Source organism: Arachis ipaensis, chromosome B05 (genome assembly GCF_000816755.2).
Source record: "Arachis ipaensis cultivar K30076 chromosome B05, Araip1.1, whole genome shotgun sequence".
NCBI lineage: Eukaryota > Viridiplantae > Streptophyta > Magnoliopsida > Fabales > Fabaceae > Arachis > Arachis ipaensis.
In genome coordinates, this window is record NC_029789.2 from 134,356,046 (window position 1) to 134,373,924 (window position 17,879).

The 17,879-nt window shown below is 29.3% G+C and overlaps 4 protein-coding genes across 6 annotated transcripts in view; 2 read left to right on the forward strand and 2 right to left on the reverse strand.

Moving 5' to 3' along the window:
• On the forward strand, positions 910-6,718 carry LOC107641200 (chromo domain-containing protein LHP1-like). The gene is made up of 4 exons (XM_016344704.1): positions 910-981; positions 1,548-1,573; positions 1,706-1,792; positions 6,475-6,718. Exons 1-4 carry the CDS (start codon positions 910-912, stop codon positions 6,716-6,718), a joined length of 429 nt encoding a protein of 142 aa, XP_016200190.1.
• LOC110263031 (histone acetyltransferase KAT6B-like) lies at positions 9,940-11,562 on the forward strand. Its single transcript, XM_021103562.1, has 3 exons — positions 9,940-10,026; positions 10,204-10,473; positions 11,142-11,562. The coding sequence occupies exons 1-3, from the start codon at positions 9,995-9,997 to the stop codon at positions 11,383-11,385; spliced, it is 546 nt and encodes a 181-aa protein (XP_020959221.1). The 5' UTR covers positions 9,940-9,994; the 3' UTR covers positions 11,386-11,562.
• On the reverse strand, positions 12,111-15,814 carry LOC107644280 (LEAF RUST 10 DISEASE-RESISTANCE LOCUS RECEPTOR-LIKE PROTEIN KINASE-like 2.1). Of its 3 annotated transcripts, none has more exons than XM_021102884.1 (3): positions 14,881-15,814; positions 14,328-14,369; positions 12,111-14,017 (listed from the first exon to the last, which is right to left on the reverse strand). In XM_021102884.1, exons 1-3 carry the CDS (start codon positions 15,659-15,661, stop codon positions 12,867-12,869), a joined length of 1,974 nt encoding a protein of 657 aa, XP_020958543.1. In that variant the 5' UTR covers positions 15,662-15,814; the 3' UTR covers positions 12,111-12,866. The 3 variants fall into 3 exon arrangements, with proteins under 3 accessions (XP_020958543.1, XP_016203599.1, XP_016203598.1); XM_016348113.2 differs by having other exon boundaries at positions 14,328-14,363; positions 14,881-15,813; XM_016348112.2 differs by having other exon boundaries at positions 14,328-14,366; positions 14,881-15,813.
• The window catches only part of LOC107644281 (protein SAR DEFICIENT 1), a 5,000-nt gene continuing 4,050 nt past the window's right edge, over positions 16,930-17,879 (reverse strand). Inside the window, exons 6-7 of the mRNA XM_016348115.2 lie at positions 17,687-17,786; positions 16,930-17,575 (exon numbers count right to left, since the gene is read on the reverse strand). Of these exons, the coding sequence (XP_016203601.1) occupies positions 17,274-17,575; positions 17,687-17,786 (402 nt within the window). The 3' untranslated portion in view covers positions 16,930-17,273. The remainder of the gene's footprint in view (positions 17,576-17,686; positions 17,787-17,879) is intronic.

The window sequence follows — 17,879 nt, forward strand, 5'->3', positions numbered from 1 at the left end:
GAGGTTGAGGATATTCCCTGAAGAAAGAAGAGGGTGTTTTCTTTATTTTTTATTTTTTTAATTTGATTTAACTATGATTAATCATATATAGTTAATAATATATAAGTATTGATATTTATACAAAAATTATATTTAATATATTTTAAAATATATTAAATTTTATATTTTTAGAATTATTTAATATATGTATGGTTCTTCTTCTCTTGTTTTTCTATTATTTTTATCATATGACTTATCTTGTTGTTCTATATTAGATTGGACAGTATTTGAAATACTAAGTTGATTTTCTTTTTCCGACTTTATCTTCTCATTGTCAATATATAGTTTACCTACTTCTAGACATTAGGATTTGTATCTACCTGATTAACTTTTTAAATTTTGTTTCTGAGCTTACCATTACTGCAGCCTTATCAAAAGAAACATTTGTGCTGACAATAATCTTAGAAAAACCTACCTTTTTTATACGCCATAATCTATAACCTTTTCACCCTTCATGCATATCTTTCTAATCATATATTTAAACCTTATGAGAATGATTTTGTTATATACGAAACAGAATAACACAAAAATAAATTTCGACGCATTTTTCTCTTATTAAGGGATGAATTATTTGATAAATTCTTTTGACGTTTTTGTAAATAAGTAAAAAATATATATTTTTCCTTATTTAGTGTCTATGCATATCTACAGTTCAGAGGATAGAGAAATACATTTAAAAAATTGCCAAGTAACAAAAGAGAAAAGATACACATTTATTAAAATACTATTTATATATAAATATTACCAAATTTTAAAAAATGCATTAGATGTTAACTTTATTAAGTTCTAAATCCACGCATTAAAAGGGTGTCTATATATATATTATTGGTGAGTGGTATTTTACTCAAGAATGAGTGAAAACAATCAACAATGCCGCCAAAAAAAGAGATTGATTATCGCACTTATGAAGTCCACTCCATTCGCCGTAAGAGAATCCATCGGGTATATGCATATTCCTTTCATCTTATTTCAATATTCCGATTGAGTATATATATATATATAAGGAAAATCAAATAATTTATATGAAAATATAAAAAATTAGTTATCACAATTAACTATCATTAAGAATATATATTCGATGTTCATAGGAAAAAATTGGCTATATACTGTTGTAAAAAAGTTTAATTATACTATCTTAACAGATTTACGTATTTTATTATTGAATGTTTGATTATTCTAAAAGTTAATTATTTTATGAAAAATACGTAAAATAACATAAATTTGTATGTATGAGATTACTGATTAAGGTTCTTTATGGCTGATTTTAATTGTGTTCATTGAATATTTTTTTTACAGAAAAATAGTATTTGTGATTGATTGGAGACTATTTCACCTTATTAAGAATAATGAATCTGATGAATATGCATACAGTTTTGGATTCTACTATTTTAATGTATTATATGTTAATATATTATTTTTCATCACTATGGTGTATGTTATTGTTATCCAATGGTTTATCATGATCAAATTCTAATCAAAATCTTTGAATATGGGAATGTCATATACAGGGTAAGCCACAATACATGCTCAAATGGTTAGTGCTTATGATTATTTTTAATGCTCTTTTCTTCGATTTTATTAAGTGATATTGTTATTGTTTATTGCTTTTGATGACTAACATTATCAAATGGATATTTCAATTATGTATGTGGTAAAATATAAATAGGGCAGGATGGAAGGACGTATCAAACACTTGGGAGACTCAGGAGAGCCTCCATCATATGCGTGATTACGTTAATGACTTTGATGCCAGGTATGGTGAAAAAGGAATCCAGTATATATCAAATATATTTCAATTCACTGTGATTTAAGCAATGTTAATTGAGTAATTTTTCAAAGATTTTTGACTATTACTTTTAGGTGAAGATATCTTCGTGTGAATAATCATACTTAATTAAATAATTATAAATGAGTTTTTGTGTTCTTAAAGAATAAAATCAAGAATTCCTGAGAATCTCAAGAAGATGAACAAGCATCACAACACTCCTTCACAGAAATCGTCATCACGTCCTTTTATTGCAAATCTATCTCCTCTTTTTTCTGACTCAGAAGAGGAGTCATCAGAAGAAGAGGAGGACGAGGAAGAGGAAGAGGAGAATGAAGAAAAAGAAGAAAAACTAAGGATGATAAAGAAGACTCTGATTATGATGTGAATGTTAAAGTTCCCCCCGGTGTAAGACGACCAATTGCAAGGTACTTCCTTTATTCCATCGAGTTTTTATCTGTGTCATTATTCTAGAAACACTATCCACAAGTAAAAGGATATTATGAAATCCTACATGCAATGAATCCACGTTCAATTTTATTTTTAAATAATATATAGCATAAGTTTTGATATTTTGAGAATTTTATTTCTGCAAATTGGTCATAATAAGTAAATCATATCTCTAAGTGAAAAACTTTATAAGTTATAATTGGTAGTAATTTATACGCTTGTGTAAATAACTAAGCAATATCTATGACTAGTTCAAGATTTTTAATTTTTAATTTCTATTTATAGAAGCTTTGATTAATTTAAAATTCTTAGAAGTAGTGATGACTTCAACTGAAATTTGATTTAATTTAACACTGTCTCTCTTGAATCAAATTCGTAGAATTAAGTATTTTGAGCATTTTTTTTATTTGTAAAATAGTTAAATTTTAAAAAATTTTGTCAAGATATCTGCAATTTGTTCTTGAGTTGGACAATAAGAAGCAATAACAAAGTAAATGCTCCATCAAAGTTTGTGTACTCTTTATGAAACTAAACTATGTTGCTTCATTGAAAAATCATTAAAATTATACAAAACATGTATTAAATTTGCCATGATGAGTGTTGATAAGTATGACTAATAATTATTTCTTGGAAAAAAATGTGAAAAACTTGCAAGAATGTGAAGAACAAGAATCATGAACCTTCAAGTGTTGATAATCATGTGCGTGTGTCTTCTGAGGAAGAAGATTCTGAGAAAGAAAATTGTAATGTCAATATTGCCCCTACTCCTCTTTAAACCCCGAATTGTAGACCATCACATGATGATGGCAAGCAAGACAATGCTCAATCAGATCCTGAAGAGCATATTCTTGCCAATCCTCAAATTATCCTTTTTGCTGATCCAATTTAAGGAGGAGGAGATGTTAGTGTGGATTTGATGCAGGCTTTGATAATAATTACCAACTCAAACTTATATTATTGGTGATGTTTATTACTTTGTTTGTTTGATGGGAATAAATTATAGTAGTTGTGGAATGATTTAGTAGTTCTTGGTATAAAATGAATAATTAAACATTTTATTCATGTTTTGGACATGGATTGGAGATGATTATAATAACTTGTTCGTATCTCTTATGAATTTTCTTGCGTATTTAATTTTTGTGCATTACCACTGTTTTGCTTGGCGATTCTTAGATGGAAAAGAAAAAAAAACATAGAATTTGTGTTGTTTAGTGTTTCTGAGTGAAACTTGTTAGAAAAACAAAGTAACAAGACATAATAATCATAGACAAATTAAAAATGCATACCAAGGCTATTGTGACAGAATTACATATACTGTCATTTTATCTTATCTATTTTTTATTTTTTTTAATAGGTTGATTGAGTGTCCAGGGAACAAAAAAGTTGTGTATAGTTACTGTCCGCATCTACGTCTATGTCTATGATAGATATGAATACCTTGAAAAATATTTACTATTTATTTAGTGAGATACAAAATTTGAAAGAACATTATACAAAATACATGTATCTAATGTATTATCAGAGATTAAACATGAGACATAAAGTTTTATTATAATTTTGTTGCTTCAACCTAGTTGGATTGGTCTAGTATTTAGCTCACTACTCCACTTAAGCAACTGTCGGGGGGATGGAATCCTACCTTGTGCATGCAGCAACGTATTGGCCAACAACAAATCCTTAAATAGACTTTCGATCCGCGACGAATTATTCTTTAGTCTGCTGGGTTGGGAGATACCGTGGAAAACTAAAAAAATAATTTTGTTGGTTCAAAATAAAACAAGCAACAAAAGCTAAACTCATGGTTTCACATCACATGACACATTACTTTATAGAGTCTATCACTACTCTTGTATTAAAACAGAGACAAACTATTCATCAATACTGCCACTCTTAGATAACACTCAGCTATAAACCAAAACTTATCACCTCCGTAACAAGACAAAACTCACCGATCAAAAAAGGTCAACTCATCAACAAGTCTTTAACAGATATAGATGCAAGATATACAAAAAAAATTAATTTAAACATTATACACCTTTTTCAGGATCTAACTCGGCTTAAAACAAATTTTCCAATCCATAATATGCACTATAGTTGTGGTTGACTATTTCAGGGCTTCTTCAATGAAATGTCATAAAAGATATCTAGTAATATATATTAAATTAGAAACTAATTAATAACGTACAGTAGTAGCATGTAAATAACAAAAGATCCTCTGCTACAATAATCATGCCATGAATATTTGACCACAAAAGTGAAACTATATTTCTAAGAGTAGTGATCAAATTTCTGACCACACAATTAATAAAAGAGGTGAATTATTAACATGCTAAAAAAACTTATCTATATTTATACTAATCAGCAGGGGAAAATGAATCATTAGTGGTAGAAGTTGTGCAAGATTCCACTTTGGTTTGAGTTGGGGAAAAATTGAAAGGCTTAGGAGGACTTTGCAATAGATCAATGCTTCCTTTAAGCATTTCAATGGCCCTACTCATTGGAGGTTGAGGATATTCTGTGAAGAAAGAAGAGGATGTTTTCTTTATTTTTTATTTTTTATTAATTTGATTTAACTATGATTAATCATATATAGTTAATAATATATATGTATTGATATTTATACAAAAATTATATTTAATATATTTTTAAAATATATTAAATTTTATTTCTTTTTAGAATTATTTAATATATGTATGATTTTTCATCTCTTGTTTTTCTATTATTTTTATCATCTGACTTATCTTGTTGTTCTATATTAGATTGGACAGTATTTGAAATACTAAGTTGGTTTTCTTTTTCCGACTTTATCTTCTCATTGTCAATATCTAGTTTACCTACTTCTAGACATTATGATTTGTATCTACCTGATTAACTTTTTAAATTTTGTTTCTGAGCTTACCATTACTGCAGCCTTATCAAAAGAAACATTTTTGCTGGCAATAATCTTAAAAAAACCTACATTTTCTATACGCCATAATCTATAACCGTTTCACCCTTCATGCATATCTATCTAATCATATATTTAAAGCTTATGAGAATAATTTTGTTATATATGGAACAGAATAAAAGAGAAATAAATTCCGATGTGTTTTTCTCTTATTAAAGGATGAATTATTTGATAAATTCTTTTGACATTTTTTTAAATAAGTAAAAAATATATATGTTTCCTTATTAAGCGTCCATGCATATCTACAATTCAGAGGATAGAGAAATACATTTAAAAAAATTGCCATGTAACAAAAGAGAAAAGATACACATTTATTAAAATACTACTTATATATAAATATTACCAAATTTAAAAAATGCATCGGATTTTGAGTCTTGATATTCTTGTTTTTGACACTCTTTTGTATATATAATCTCGCGATAGCTTATCCCGGTGCGTCACGTTTATCGATCGGAGTGTTGCGCTTTCGAGTTACGGTTTTTGTTTACCCCTTTTTCTACAAAGGCTCCTAGTTATAATCAATTATTCATACTACTATACGTACTAAATTTTTGTTTTAGAGGTCGTAATACCTTGCCATCTCTGAATTATGACTTAAGCATAAGACTCTGTATGGTAGGGTGTTACGCTTCATTCCATCGAGTTTTTATATGTCATTATTCTAACAACACGATCCACCAGTAAAAGGATATTATGAAATCCTACATGGAATGAATCCATGTTCAATTTTGTTTTTAAATAATATATAGCATAAGTTTTGATATTTTGAGAATTTTATTTCTGCAAATTGGTCATAAAAAGAAAATCATATCTCTAAGTGAAAAGATTTATAAGGTATAATTTGTAGTAATTTATACGCTTGTGTTAATAACTAAGCAATATCTATGACTAGTCAAAGATTTTTAATTTTTAATTTCTATTGATAGAAGCTTTGATTAATTTAAAATTCTTAGAGGTAGTGATGACTTCAACTGAAATTTGATTTAATTTAACATTGTCTCTCTTGAATCAAATTCGTAGAATTAAGTATTTTGAGCATTTTTTTTAATTTGTAAATTAAATTTTCAAAAGTTTTGTGAAGATATCTGCAATTTGTTCTTGAGTTGGACAATAAGAAGCAATAACAAAGTAAATGCTCCATCAAAGTTTGTGTACTCTTTATGAAACTAAACTATGTTGCTTCATTGAAAAATCATTAAAATTATACAAAACATGTATTAAATTTGCCATGATGAGTGACTAATAATTATTTCTTGCAAACAAAAATGTGAAGAACTTGCAAGAATGTGAAGAACAAGAGTCACAAACCTTCAAGTGTTGATAATCCTGTGCATGTGTCTTCTGAGGAAGAAGATTCTGAGAAAGAAGATTGTAATGTCAATATTGCCCCTACTCCTCTTCGAACCCCGAATCGTAGACCATCACATGATGATGGCAAGCAAGACAATGCTCAATCAGATCCTGAAGAGCATATTCTTGCCAATCCTCAAATTGTCCTTTTTGCTGATCCAATTTAAGAAGGAGGAGGAGATGTTAGTGTGGATTTGATGCAGTCTTTGATAATAATTACCAATTCAAACTTATATTATTGGTGATGTTAATTACTTTTTTGTTTGATGGGAATAAATTATAGTAGTTGTGGAATGATTGAATAGTTCTTGGTATGAAATGAATAATTAAACATTTTATTCATGTTTTGGACATGGATTGGATATGATTATAATAGCTTGTTCATATCTCTTATGAATTTCCTTGTATATTTAATTTTTGTGCATTACCACTGTTTTGCTTGGCGATTCTTAGATGGAAAAGAAAAAAATATAGAATTTGTGTTGTTTAGTGTTTCTGAGTGAAACTTGTTAGAAAAACAAAGTAACAAGACATAATAATCATAGACAAATTAAAAATGCATGCCAAGGCTATTGTGACAGAATTACATATACTGTCATTTTATCTTATCTATTTTTTATTTTTTTTAATAGGTTGATTGAGTGTCCAGGGAACAAAAAAGTTGTGTATAGTTACTATCCACATCTATGTCTATGTCTATGATAGATATGAATACCTTGACAAATATTTACTATTTATTTAGTGAAATACAAAATTTGAAAGAACATTATACAAAATACATGTATCTAATGTATTATCAGAGATTAAACATGAGATATAAAGTTTTATTATAATTTTATTGCTTCAACCTAGTTGGATTGGCCTAGTAGTTAGCTCACTACTCCACTTAAGCAACTGTCGTGGGATGGAATCCTGCCTTGTACACGCAGCAACGTATTGGCCAACAATAAACTCTTAAATAGACTTTCGATCTGCGATGAATTATTCTTTAATCTGCCGGGTTAGGAGATACCGTGAGAAACTAAAAATAATTTTGTTGCTTCAAAATAAAACAAGCAACAAAAGCTAAACTCGTGGTTTCACATCACATGACACAATACTTTACAGAGTCTATCACTACTCTTGTATTAAAACAGAGACAAACTATTCATCAATACTGTCACTCTTAGATAACACTCAGCTATAAACCAAAACTTATCACCTCCGTAACAAGACAAAACTCACCGATCAAAAAAGGTCAACTCATCAACAACAAGTCTTTAACAGATATAGATGCAAGATATACAAAAAAAATTAATTTAAACATTATACACCTCTTTCAGGATCCAACTCGGCTTAAAACAAATTTTCCAATCCATAATATGCACTATAGTTGTGGTTGACTATTTTAGGGCTTCTTCAATGAAATGTCATAAAAGATATCTAGTAATATATATTGAATTTGAAACTAATTAATAAGGTACAGTAGTAGCATGTAAATAACAAAAGATCCTCTGCTACAATAATCATGCCAGGAATATTTGACCACAAAAGTGAAACTATATTTCTAAGAGTAGTGATCAAATTTCTGACCACACAATTAATAAAAGAGGTGAATTATTAACATGCTAAAAAAAACTTATCTATGTTTATACTAATCAGCAGGGGAAATGAATCATCAGTGGTAGAAGTTGTGCAAGATTCCACTTTGGTTTGAGTTGGGGAAAAATTGAAAGGCTTAGGAGGACTTTGCAATAGATCAATGCTTCCTTTAAGCATTTCAATGGCCCTACTCATTAGAGGTTGAGGATATTCCGTGAAGAAAGAAGAGGATGTTTTCTTTATTTTTTATTTTTTATTAATTTGATTTAACTATGATTAATCATATATAGTTAATAATATATATGTATTGATATTTATACAAAAATTATATTTAATATATTTTTAAAATATATTAAATTTTATTTCTTTTTAGAATTATTTAATATATGTATGATTTTTCATCTCTTGTTTTTCTATTATTTTTATCATCTGACTTATCTTGTTGTTCTATATTAGATTGGACAGTATTTGAAATACTAAGTTGGTTTTCTTTTTCCGACTTTATCTTCTCATTTTCAATATATAGTTTACCTACTTCTAGACATTATGATTTGTATCTACCTGATTAACTTTTTAAATTTTGTTTCTGAGCTTACCATTACTGCAGCCTTATCAAAAGAAACATTTTTGCTAGCAAAAATCTTAGAAAAACCTACCTTTTTTATACACCATAATCTATAACCTTTTCACCCTTCATGCATATCTTTCTAATCATATATTTAAAGCTTATGAGAATGATTTTGTTATATATGGAACAGAATAACACAAAAATAAATTCCGACGCATTTTTCTCTTATTAAGGGATGAATTATTTGATAAATTCTTTTGACATTTTTGTAAATAAGTAAAACATATATATGTTTCCTTATTTAGCGTCCATGCATATCTACAATTCAGAGGATAGAGAAATACATTTAAAAAAATTGCCATGTAACAAAAGAGAAAAGATACACATTTATTACAATACTATTTATATATAAATATTACCAAATTTAAAAAATGCATTAGATGTTAACTTTATTAAGTTCTAAATCCACGCATTAAAAGGGTGTCTATATATATATTATTGGTGAGTGGTATTTTACTCAAGAATGAGTGAAAACAATCAACAATGCCGCCAAAAAAAGAGATTGATGACCGCAAAAATCAAATAAGTTATATAAAAATATAAAAAATTAGTTATCACAGTTAACTATTATTAAGAATATATATTCGATGTTCATAGAAAAAAATTGGCTATATGTTGTTGTAAAAATGTTTAATTATACTATCATAACAGATTTATGTATTTTATTATTGAATGTTTGATTATTCTAAAAGTTAATTATTTTGTGAAAAATACGTAAAATAACATATATTTGTATGTATGAGATTACTTATTAAAGTTTTTTTTTTTTGCTGATTTTAATTTTGTGTTCATTGAATATATTTTTACAGAAAAATAGTATTTGTGATTGATTGGAGACTATTTCACCTTATTAAGAATAATGATTCTGATGAATATACATACAGTTTCGGATTCTATTATTTTAATGTATTATATGTTAATATATTGTTCTTCATCACTATGGCGTATGTTATTGTTATCCATTGGTTTATCATGATCAAATTCTAATCAAAATCTTTGAATGTGGAAATGTCATATACAGGGTAAGCCACAGTACATGCTCAAATGGTTAGTGCTTATGATTATTTTTAATGCTCTTTTCTTCGATTTTATTAACTGATATTGTTATTGTTTATTGCTTTTGATGACTAACATTATCAAATGGATATTTCAATTATGTATATTGTGAAATATAAATAGGGCAGGATGGAAGGACGTATCAAACACTTGGGAGCCTCAGGAGAGCCTCCATCATATGCGTGATTACGTTAATGACTTTGATGCCAGGTATGGTGAAAAAGAAATCCAGTATATATCAAATATATTTCAATTCAATGTGATTTAAGCAACGTTAATTGAGTAATTATTTAAAGATTTTCGACTATTATTTTTAGGTGAAAATATCTTCGTGTGAATAATCATATTTAATTAAATAATTATAAATGAGTTTTTGTGTTCTTGAAGAATAAAATCAAGAATTCGTGAGAATCTCAAGAAGAGGAACAAGCATCACAACACTCCTACACAGAAATTGTCATCGCGTCCTTTTATTGCAAATCCATCTCCTCTTTTTTCTGACTCAGAAGAGGAGTCATCAGAAGAGGAGGAGGACAATGAAGAGGAAGAGGAAGAGGAGAAGGAAGAGAAAGAAGGAAAAACAAAGGATGATAAAGAAGACTCTGATTATGATGTGAATGTTAAAGTCTCCCCTGGTGTTAGACGACCAATTGCAAGGTACTCCCTTCATTCCATCGAGTTTTTATCTGTGTCATTATTCTAACAACACTATCCACGAGTAAAAGGATATTATGAAATCCTACATGGAATGAATCCACGTTCAATTTTGTTTTTAAATAATATATAGCATAAGTTTTGATATTTTGATAATTTTATTTCTGCAAATTGGTCATAATAAGTAAATCATATCTCTAAGTGAAAAACTTTATAAGGTATAATTTGTAGTAATTTATACGCTTGTATTAATAACTAAGCAATATCTGTGACTAGTCAAAGATTTTTAATTTTTAATTTCTATTGATAGAAGCTTTGATTAATTTAAAATTCTTAGAGGTAGTGATGACTTCAACTGAAATTTGATTTAATTTAACACTCTCTCTCTTGAATCAAATTCGTAGAATTAAGTATTTTGAGCATTTTTTAATTTGTAAAATAGTTAAATTTTCAAAAGTTTTGTGAAGATATCTACAATTTGTTCTTGAGTTGGACAATAAGAAGCAATAACAAAGTAAATGCTCTATCAAAGTTTGTGTACTCTTTATGAAACTAAACTATGTTGCCTCATTGAAAAATCATTAAAATTATACAAAACATGTATTAAATTTGCCATGATTAGTGTTGATAAATATGACTAATAATTATATCTTGGAAACAAAAATGTGAAGAACTTGCAAGAATGTGAAGAACAAGAGTCACCAACCTTCAAGTGTTGATAATCATGTGCGTGTGTCTTCTGAGGAAGAAGATTCTGAGAAAGAAGATTGTAATGTCAATATTGCCCCTACTCCTCTTCGAACCCCGAATCGTAGACCATCACATGATGATGGCAAGCAAGACAATGCTCAATCAGATTCTGAAGAGCATATTCTTGCCAATCCTCAAATTGTCCTTTTTGCTGATCCAATTTAAGAAGGAGGAGGAGATGTTAGTGTGGATTTGATGCAAGCTTTGATAAAAATTACCAATTCAAACTTATATTATTGGTGATGTCTATTACTTTGTTTGTTTGATGGGAATAAATTATAGTAGTTGTGGAATAATTTAGTAGTTCTTGGTATGAAATGAATAATTAAACATTTTATTCATGTTTTGGACATGGATTGGAGATGATTATAATAACTTGTTCGTATCTCTTATGAATTTCCTTGCATATTTAATTTTTGTGTATTACCACTGTTTTGCTTGGTGATTCTTAGATGGAAAAGAAAAAAACAAAATATAGAATTTGTGTTGTTTAGTGTTTCTGAGTGATACTTGTTAGAAAAACAAAGTAACAAGACATAATAATCATAGACAAATTAAAAATGCATGCCAAGGCTATTGTGACAGAATTACATATACTGTCATTTTATCTTATTTATTTTTTATTTTTTTAATAGGTTGATTGAGTGTCCAGGGAACAAAAAAGTTGTGTATAGTTACTGTCCACATCTATGTCTATGTCTATGATAGATATGAATACCTTGACAAATATTTACTATTTATTTAGTGAGATACAAAATTTGAAAGAACATTATAGAAAATACATGTATCTAATGTATTATTAGAGATTAAACATGAGACATAAAGTTTTATTATAATTTTGTTGCTTCAACCTAGTTGGATTGATCTAATAGTTAGCTCACTACTTCACTTTAGCAACTGTCAGGGGATGGAATCCTGCCTTGTACACGCAGCAATGTATTGGCCAATAACAAACTCTTAAATAAACTTTCGATCTGTGATGAATTATTCCTTAATCTGCCGGGTTAGGAGATACCGTGAGAAACTAAAAAATAATTTTGTTGGTTCAAAATAAAACAAGCAACAAAAGCTAAACTCATGGTTTCACATCACATGACACAATACTTTACAGAGTCTATCACTACTCTTATATTAAAACAGAGACAAACTATTCATCAATACTGCCACTCTTAAATAACACTCAGCTATAAACCAAAACTTATCACCTCCCTAACAAGACAAAAGTCACCGATCAAAAAAGGTTAACTCATCAACAACAAGTCTTTAACAGATATAGATGCAAGATATACAAAAAAAATTAATTTAAACATTATACACCTCTTTCAAGATCCAACTCGGCTTAAAACAAATTTACCAATCCATAATATGCAGTGTAGTTATGGTTGACTATTTTAGGGCTTCTTCAATGAAATGTCATGAAAGTTATCTAGTAATATATATATATAATATATATAGAGAAACTAATTAATAATGCACACTAGTAGCATGTAAATAATAAAAGATCCTCTGCTACAATAATCATGCCATGAATATTTGACTACAAAAGTGATACTATATTTTCAAGAGTAGTGATCAAATTCCTGACCACATAATTAAAAAAAGAGGTGAATTATTAACATGTTAAAAAAAACTTATCTATGATTATATTAATCAGTAGGGGAAAATGAATCATCGGTGCTAGAAGTTGCACAATATTCCGCTTTGGTTTGAGTTGGGGAAAAGTTGAAAGGCTTAGGTGGACTTTGCAACAAATCAATGCTTCCTTCAAGCATTTCAATGACTCTACTCATTGGAGGTCTTTCTGATGGAATTGTTTGAATGCACCACAACCCTACAATGATCATTTTTCTCACTATCTTACCTTCCTCATTGCTCATAGTAGCACCTTGCCATGCCACACTACTCTTGTCACTTTCAATATGCTTGTATATCCAATGTGGAAAATACAACTCACTAGAATGACTAGTTACCTCAGCATTTGTGTTATTATGCTTCCCTCCAACCATTTCTAGAATCATCATTCCGTAACTATATACATCAGATTTATGCGATACTCCACCAAAATGTCTGTTCCATACTTCTGGAGCTATGTACCCTATTGTCCCTCTAGCATCCAACATTGTGACAATGCTATGTGTCTTTGAGCAGAGCTTAGCCAACCCGAAATCCGAGATTTTAGGGTTAAAGTTCTTGTCTAGGAGGATGTTGTTTGGTTTTATGTCGAAATGGAGAATCCTCGTGTTGCAACCTCGGTGCAAGTATTCTAGCCCTCGAGCTATCCCTTTTGCAATCCGGTGTAGCCTTTCCCAACTCAAAGGTGGATTGGTTACAGGATCATTGTTATGTATATACTTTTCAAGCGATCCATTTGGCATGTATTCATAGACAAGAGCTTTTTTCTTGTTACCTTTGAGACAAAATCCGAGCAATGCAACAATGTTTACATGAGATGTTTTACTAATACTCATGACCTCATTGATGAACTCCTCACCATTCCCTTTGGAAGCTTTGAGAAGCTTTACAGCCACAGGACCACCATTGTTAAGGAATCCTTTATATACTTCTCCATAACCACCTTCCCCGAGTTTCGACTCGAAAGAATTGGTCATCTTCTTGATATCTGAATAAGTGTATCTTTTTATGGATATGGGTCCATGAGTCTTCATGAAGGCCTCAATATCTTGGTCGTTATTGCTGATCTTCAAAATTTCTGGCATGATTGGTGATAGTTTGTGTCTAAAAATGTAAAGTATGATGCATGTTATAGGTAATACTCCAATTCCTGCAGCTATTAAACCTGTATGCAGAGATAGAAACCCAATAAGATGAATAATCAAGATTCTACATTTGGATTATAATCCAATATGAACTGTGATGTTGTAATTAATAGGGATTAGATTATGTGATTTAACTTTGGACTTAAATTATGTATGACAAAGGATATAATCAATGACATAAAGTAGCAAGGTAAAGAAAACTCTCATCTTGTAAAACTCTTTATTTATCTTCCATTGTGAAACCTTTTAATGACATTTAATGAACAATTTAGATTATTATTGTGAGAAAGAAGAGAATAATAGAAAAAATAGTCGTATGGCACACTATACCTATAATTAATTTCGACAACCTGCTCTTGCTTTCCCCTGCTATTGAAACAGAACACAGTCAATAATAAATAAAAGTTAAATTGAATTAAAATTTCAAACTATTGGCAAAATTAAAAACATGAAATCAACCAGGTCAAAAAAAATAACCATTATTCCTACCCTACAATTACATATAACCACATGCATACACATACCATATAATTATGTGCCTATTTTTCTCATAAATTAAATATAAACAATTTTTTTTAAAATAAAATAAAATAAGGAAAAAAATGCAACCTAATTACCTAACAAATGACTAAGACGCCTGTATAACATAAATAGTAACTTGATGAAACATCATAAACTAAAACTTCTTTAATACTAAATTTTGAATAATATTATTTGAATGAAAACTCACTTGCAATTGTCTTCATGTGAAGTTGCTAATTGAGAACTGTTAGATGATTTGACATATTTAACTGAATTATTATCTAACAGTAGTTTTCATCAGCTATTAATTTCACACGAAAAAATGTGTATGAAATAGAAATATGGAAAGAAATTTTGATACCTCGACAATTGTCGGTCCTCACAGTACCATCCTTGCAGAAACACAAGATCTGTTTGTTAGTACTACTGTATCCACAATATCCCTCAGAAGCCTCACACTCTTTGCAAGTCTGTTCAGTTTCCCATTCAAGCACAAACCCTTCATTCATAGCCCTACCAAACTCACTCACCAAACCATATTCACCACCATTACTACTAATTTCATCCTTCATCACTGTCACATCAACATTCTCCTCACACCTCTCTGACCAATCAAAACCCTTGCTCTCATTCCCCTTCAAGAACACAAAAGACTCTTTTGACCCTTGCCTCAAACAACTTATATCAGGAACATTAGAAGGGTGTGAAGTAGTAGAAGTAGAACAGTTATAGTAAAAGCTAAGGTTCAAGTTCAATGAAGAATGAGAAAGAGGTAAGTTCCCTATTGGAAAACCATGAAGTGCCCTTGGACATGTTTGGTTTGTGGTGTCGAAATCAATAAGCTTAATGCTATGGTTATCATAGTCTATGTGCTTAACATAATAGTATAAACCTGGTGGTGGAGAGAAAATGGTGTTGCCATCGTCTAAGCATATTAAACCGAATTCTGGGTAGCCACAATATTCTTGAGGGGGAGAACCATGTGAGAGCCAAAAAGGGTAACTTATGTTAGGTCCATTGGGGCAAGATTTTGTGCCACAAAGTGTTGAAGATGAAGTGGTGTTGATGATGTTGTTGCCTAAGGAACTATGGAACAACAATGGGAACAGAACTAAGAGGAAGAACAATGCAAGTTTCAACATTAGGGAAAAAATGTTATGTGGTGTTTGAATTTGGTTAGAGATTGATCAATTTTCTTGGGGTTGAACTTGGCATATAAGTCATGATGACTTAGTCTTAAGAAAATTAAATGGCTTCAAACTTTAGTTCTCACTTGTTGAATATTAGTGAAATTTCGTTTAGAAAATTAAATAAGGGTATGAATTGCATATACTTATCACTTTTTGAATTGACGATGGATATTGGAGAGTCAATTTCTAACTTATTATATTAATTACTTTGACTTATTTAAGCTGCATGATTAAAGGACAACCTTTGTAAATGTTCCTTTAGAAGTAAAACGTAATAACTATTCTATTTTAACTATCCAGTATATTAGTTAGTCTAGTTACTCATAGGTCATAACTATACATGGTATACGAGAAGATTAAGATTTTCAAATACAAAGCAATTTATTATCATGAATATATTTAAACAAAAATAATATTTGCCTTCAAAATCAAGTATAATATATTTATGTATAAATACATATATAATTTAACTTATTTTTAGTGTGTATTTTATATTTTTATATATATTTTATATTAATAACTAATTTTAGTAGCTAATTTTGATATACACTTAGTATAGTTGATATTTAAAATATTTTTAATTAAATTGTTGTTTATAATTCTTTTTTCCTATTCATGCTCTGTATTTTTTTATTATTCTTTCAATTCGCATCTTGCGTTATATATATATTAAGAGAAATAATGATTGTACAATATTTTAGATCTTTTAGCTTTTACAGTGGGATGATTGATAAAATGAGAGGTTAATAACGGTTAAATTTATAATTCTCATATGTAAATTTTACTATCTTAAAGTAATTAATTCCTTACTTCAAACAATTAAGCACGTGCAATGTTTCTAGTGTTGCAGAGCTTGGCGACAGAGGAGGTGAAATGCCGGAGCCAAACCCAGGTGGTGGTGCAGCATGGAAGAAAATAGAAAAAAAAGCAGGATGAAACAAATAGTGAAAAAGAGAAAGTTATGTTATGGGAGAAGAGGAAGAAAGAAGAAGAAGAAGAAAAAAAAAAAAAAAAAAAAAAATAAAGTACATATATTAGAAATATTAAATTTCAAATTTATATTTATTTAATAAACCGATTCAATTATGATTAAACTACAATTAAATCATTAAACCTTTAAATTAGTCTCTTGATCGATTCATCAGTAACTGATCTAATTCTTAGACCCTTCACAATGAATTTAACATTACCATACCAATCCATCCAAAAACTAAATCCAGAAAAATCAGACATTAGGGAGTCTGTTACGTTACAATAGATATCATATTCCATGATCAACATTAATGGCATAATAACAGAAGCAACTCTAATTTAACTAATAATAATGGGCATAGCACATAACCCTAATTTGACTCTTCCAATCCTTGCCTCTATTTACAACGCAAAGTCAACTAGTTGACTAAATTGTCATCTTATATTATACTCTATATATTATTGTTGGACACAGTATTTAGGGGCACCCTACCTACAAACATGTGTTACAAAGTGTCTTATACATGATTGTAAGTAGCATGCCTACACATACATATATACTGTACATTGTGTGTAGGAATTTTTGTTACTCCTAAATATGTCTCCTTGGAGCCTCGTCAATGACACAACCTGAAGTGGGTGTTATATCACCGTCCGATTGAGATCCTGATGAAAATCCATAGGGAAATCCATTGGTGAATGATGCTGTGGTGTATCCTGGGTTACTATTATTCAGGGACCACTCCATGGACCCCATTATTAGTGCACTATTATCATTGTTGTTATTACTTGGTACATAGCTGGCAGTAGATTTGTCACCATAATAATCGTTGCTATCATATGTTACCACCGAACCTGGATGATTATTTTGATATTGCTCCATATTTGCATCACCTATTTATTATATAAAATTCAATTAAATAATGGAATTACTATCTTATCTTTAACTAACTTAATTAGCCTGTTCATATTCATTTGTATGAAATTATAATTAATGTTGCATACCTTGGGTTAACAAAGCAATGTTATCATTCAAAACCCCATCAAATTCCTCCAAGTTTTGCCATTTAGCGTATGCTTCTCTCACCAACTTCTCTATATAAGTCTGAAATTATAGACAATATAATAAAAATAATTATTAGAGATAAAATTATTTATATATTTTTTTATTATTTTAAATTTTTAAAAAAGTAATTTC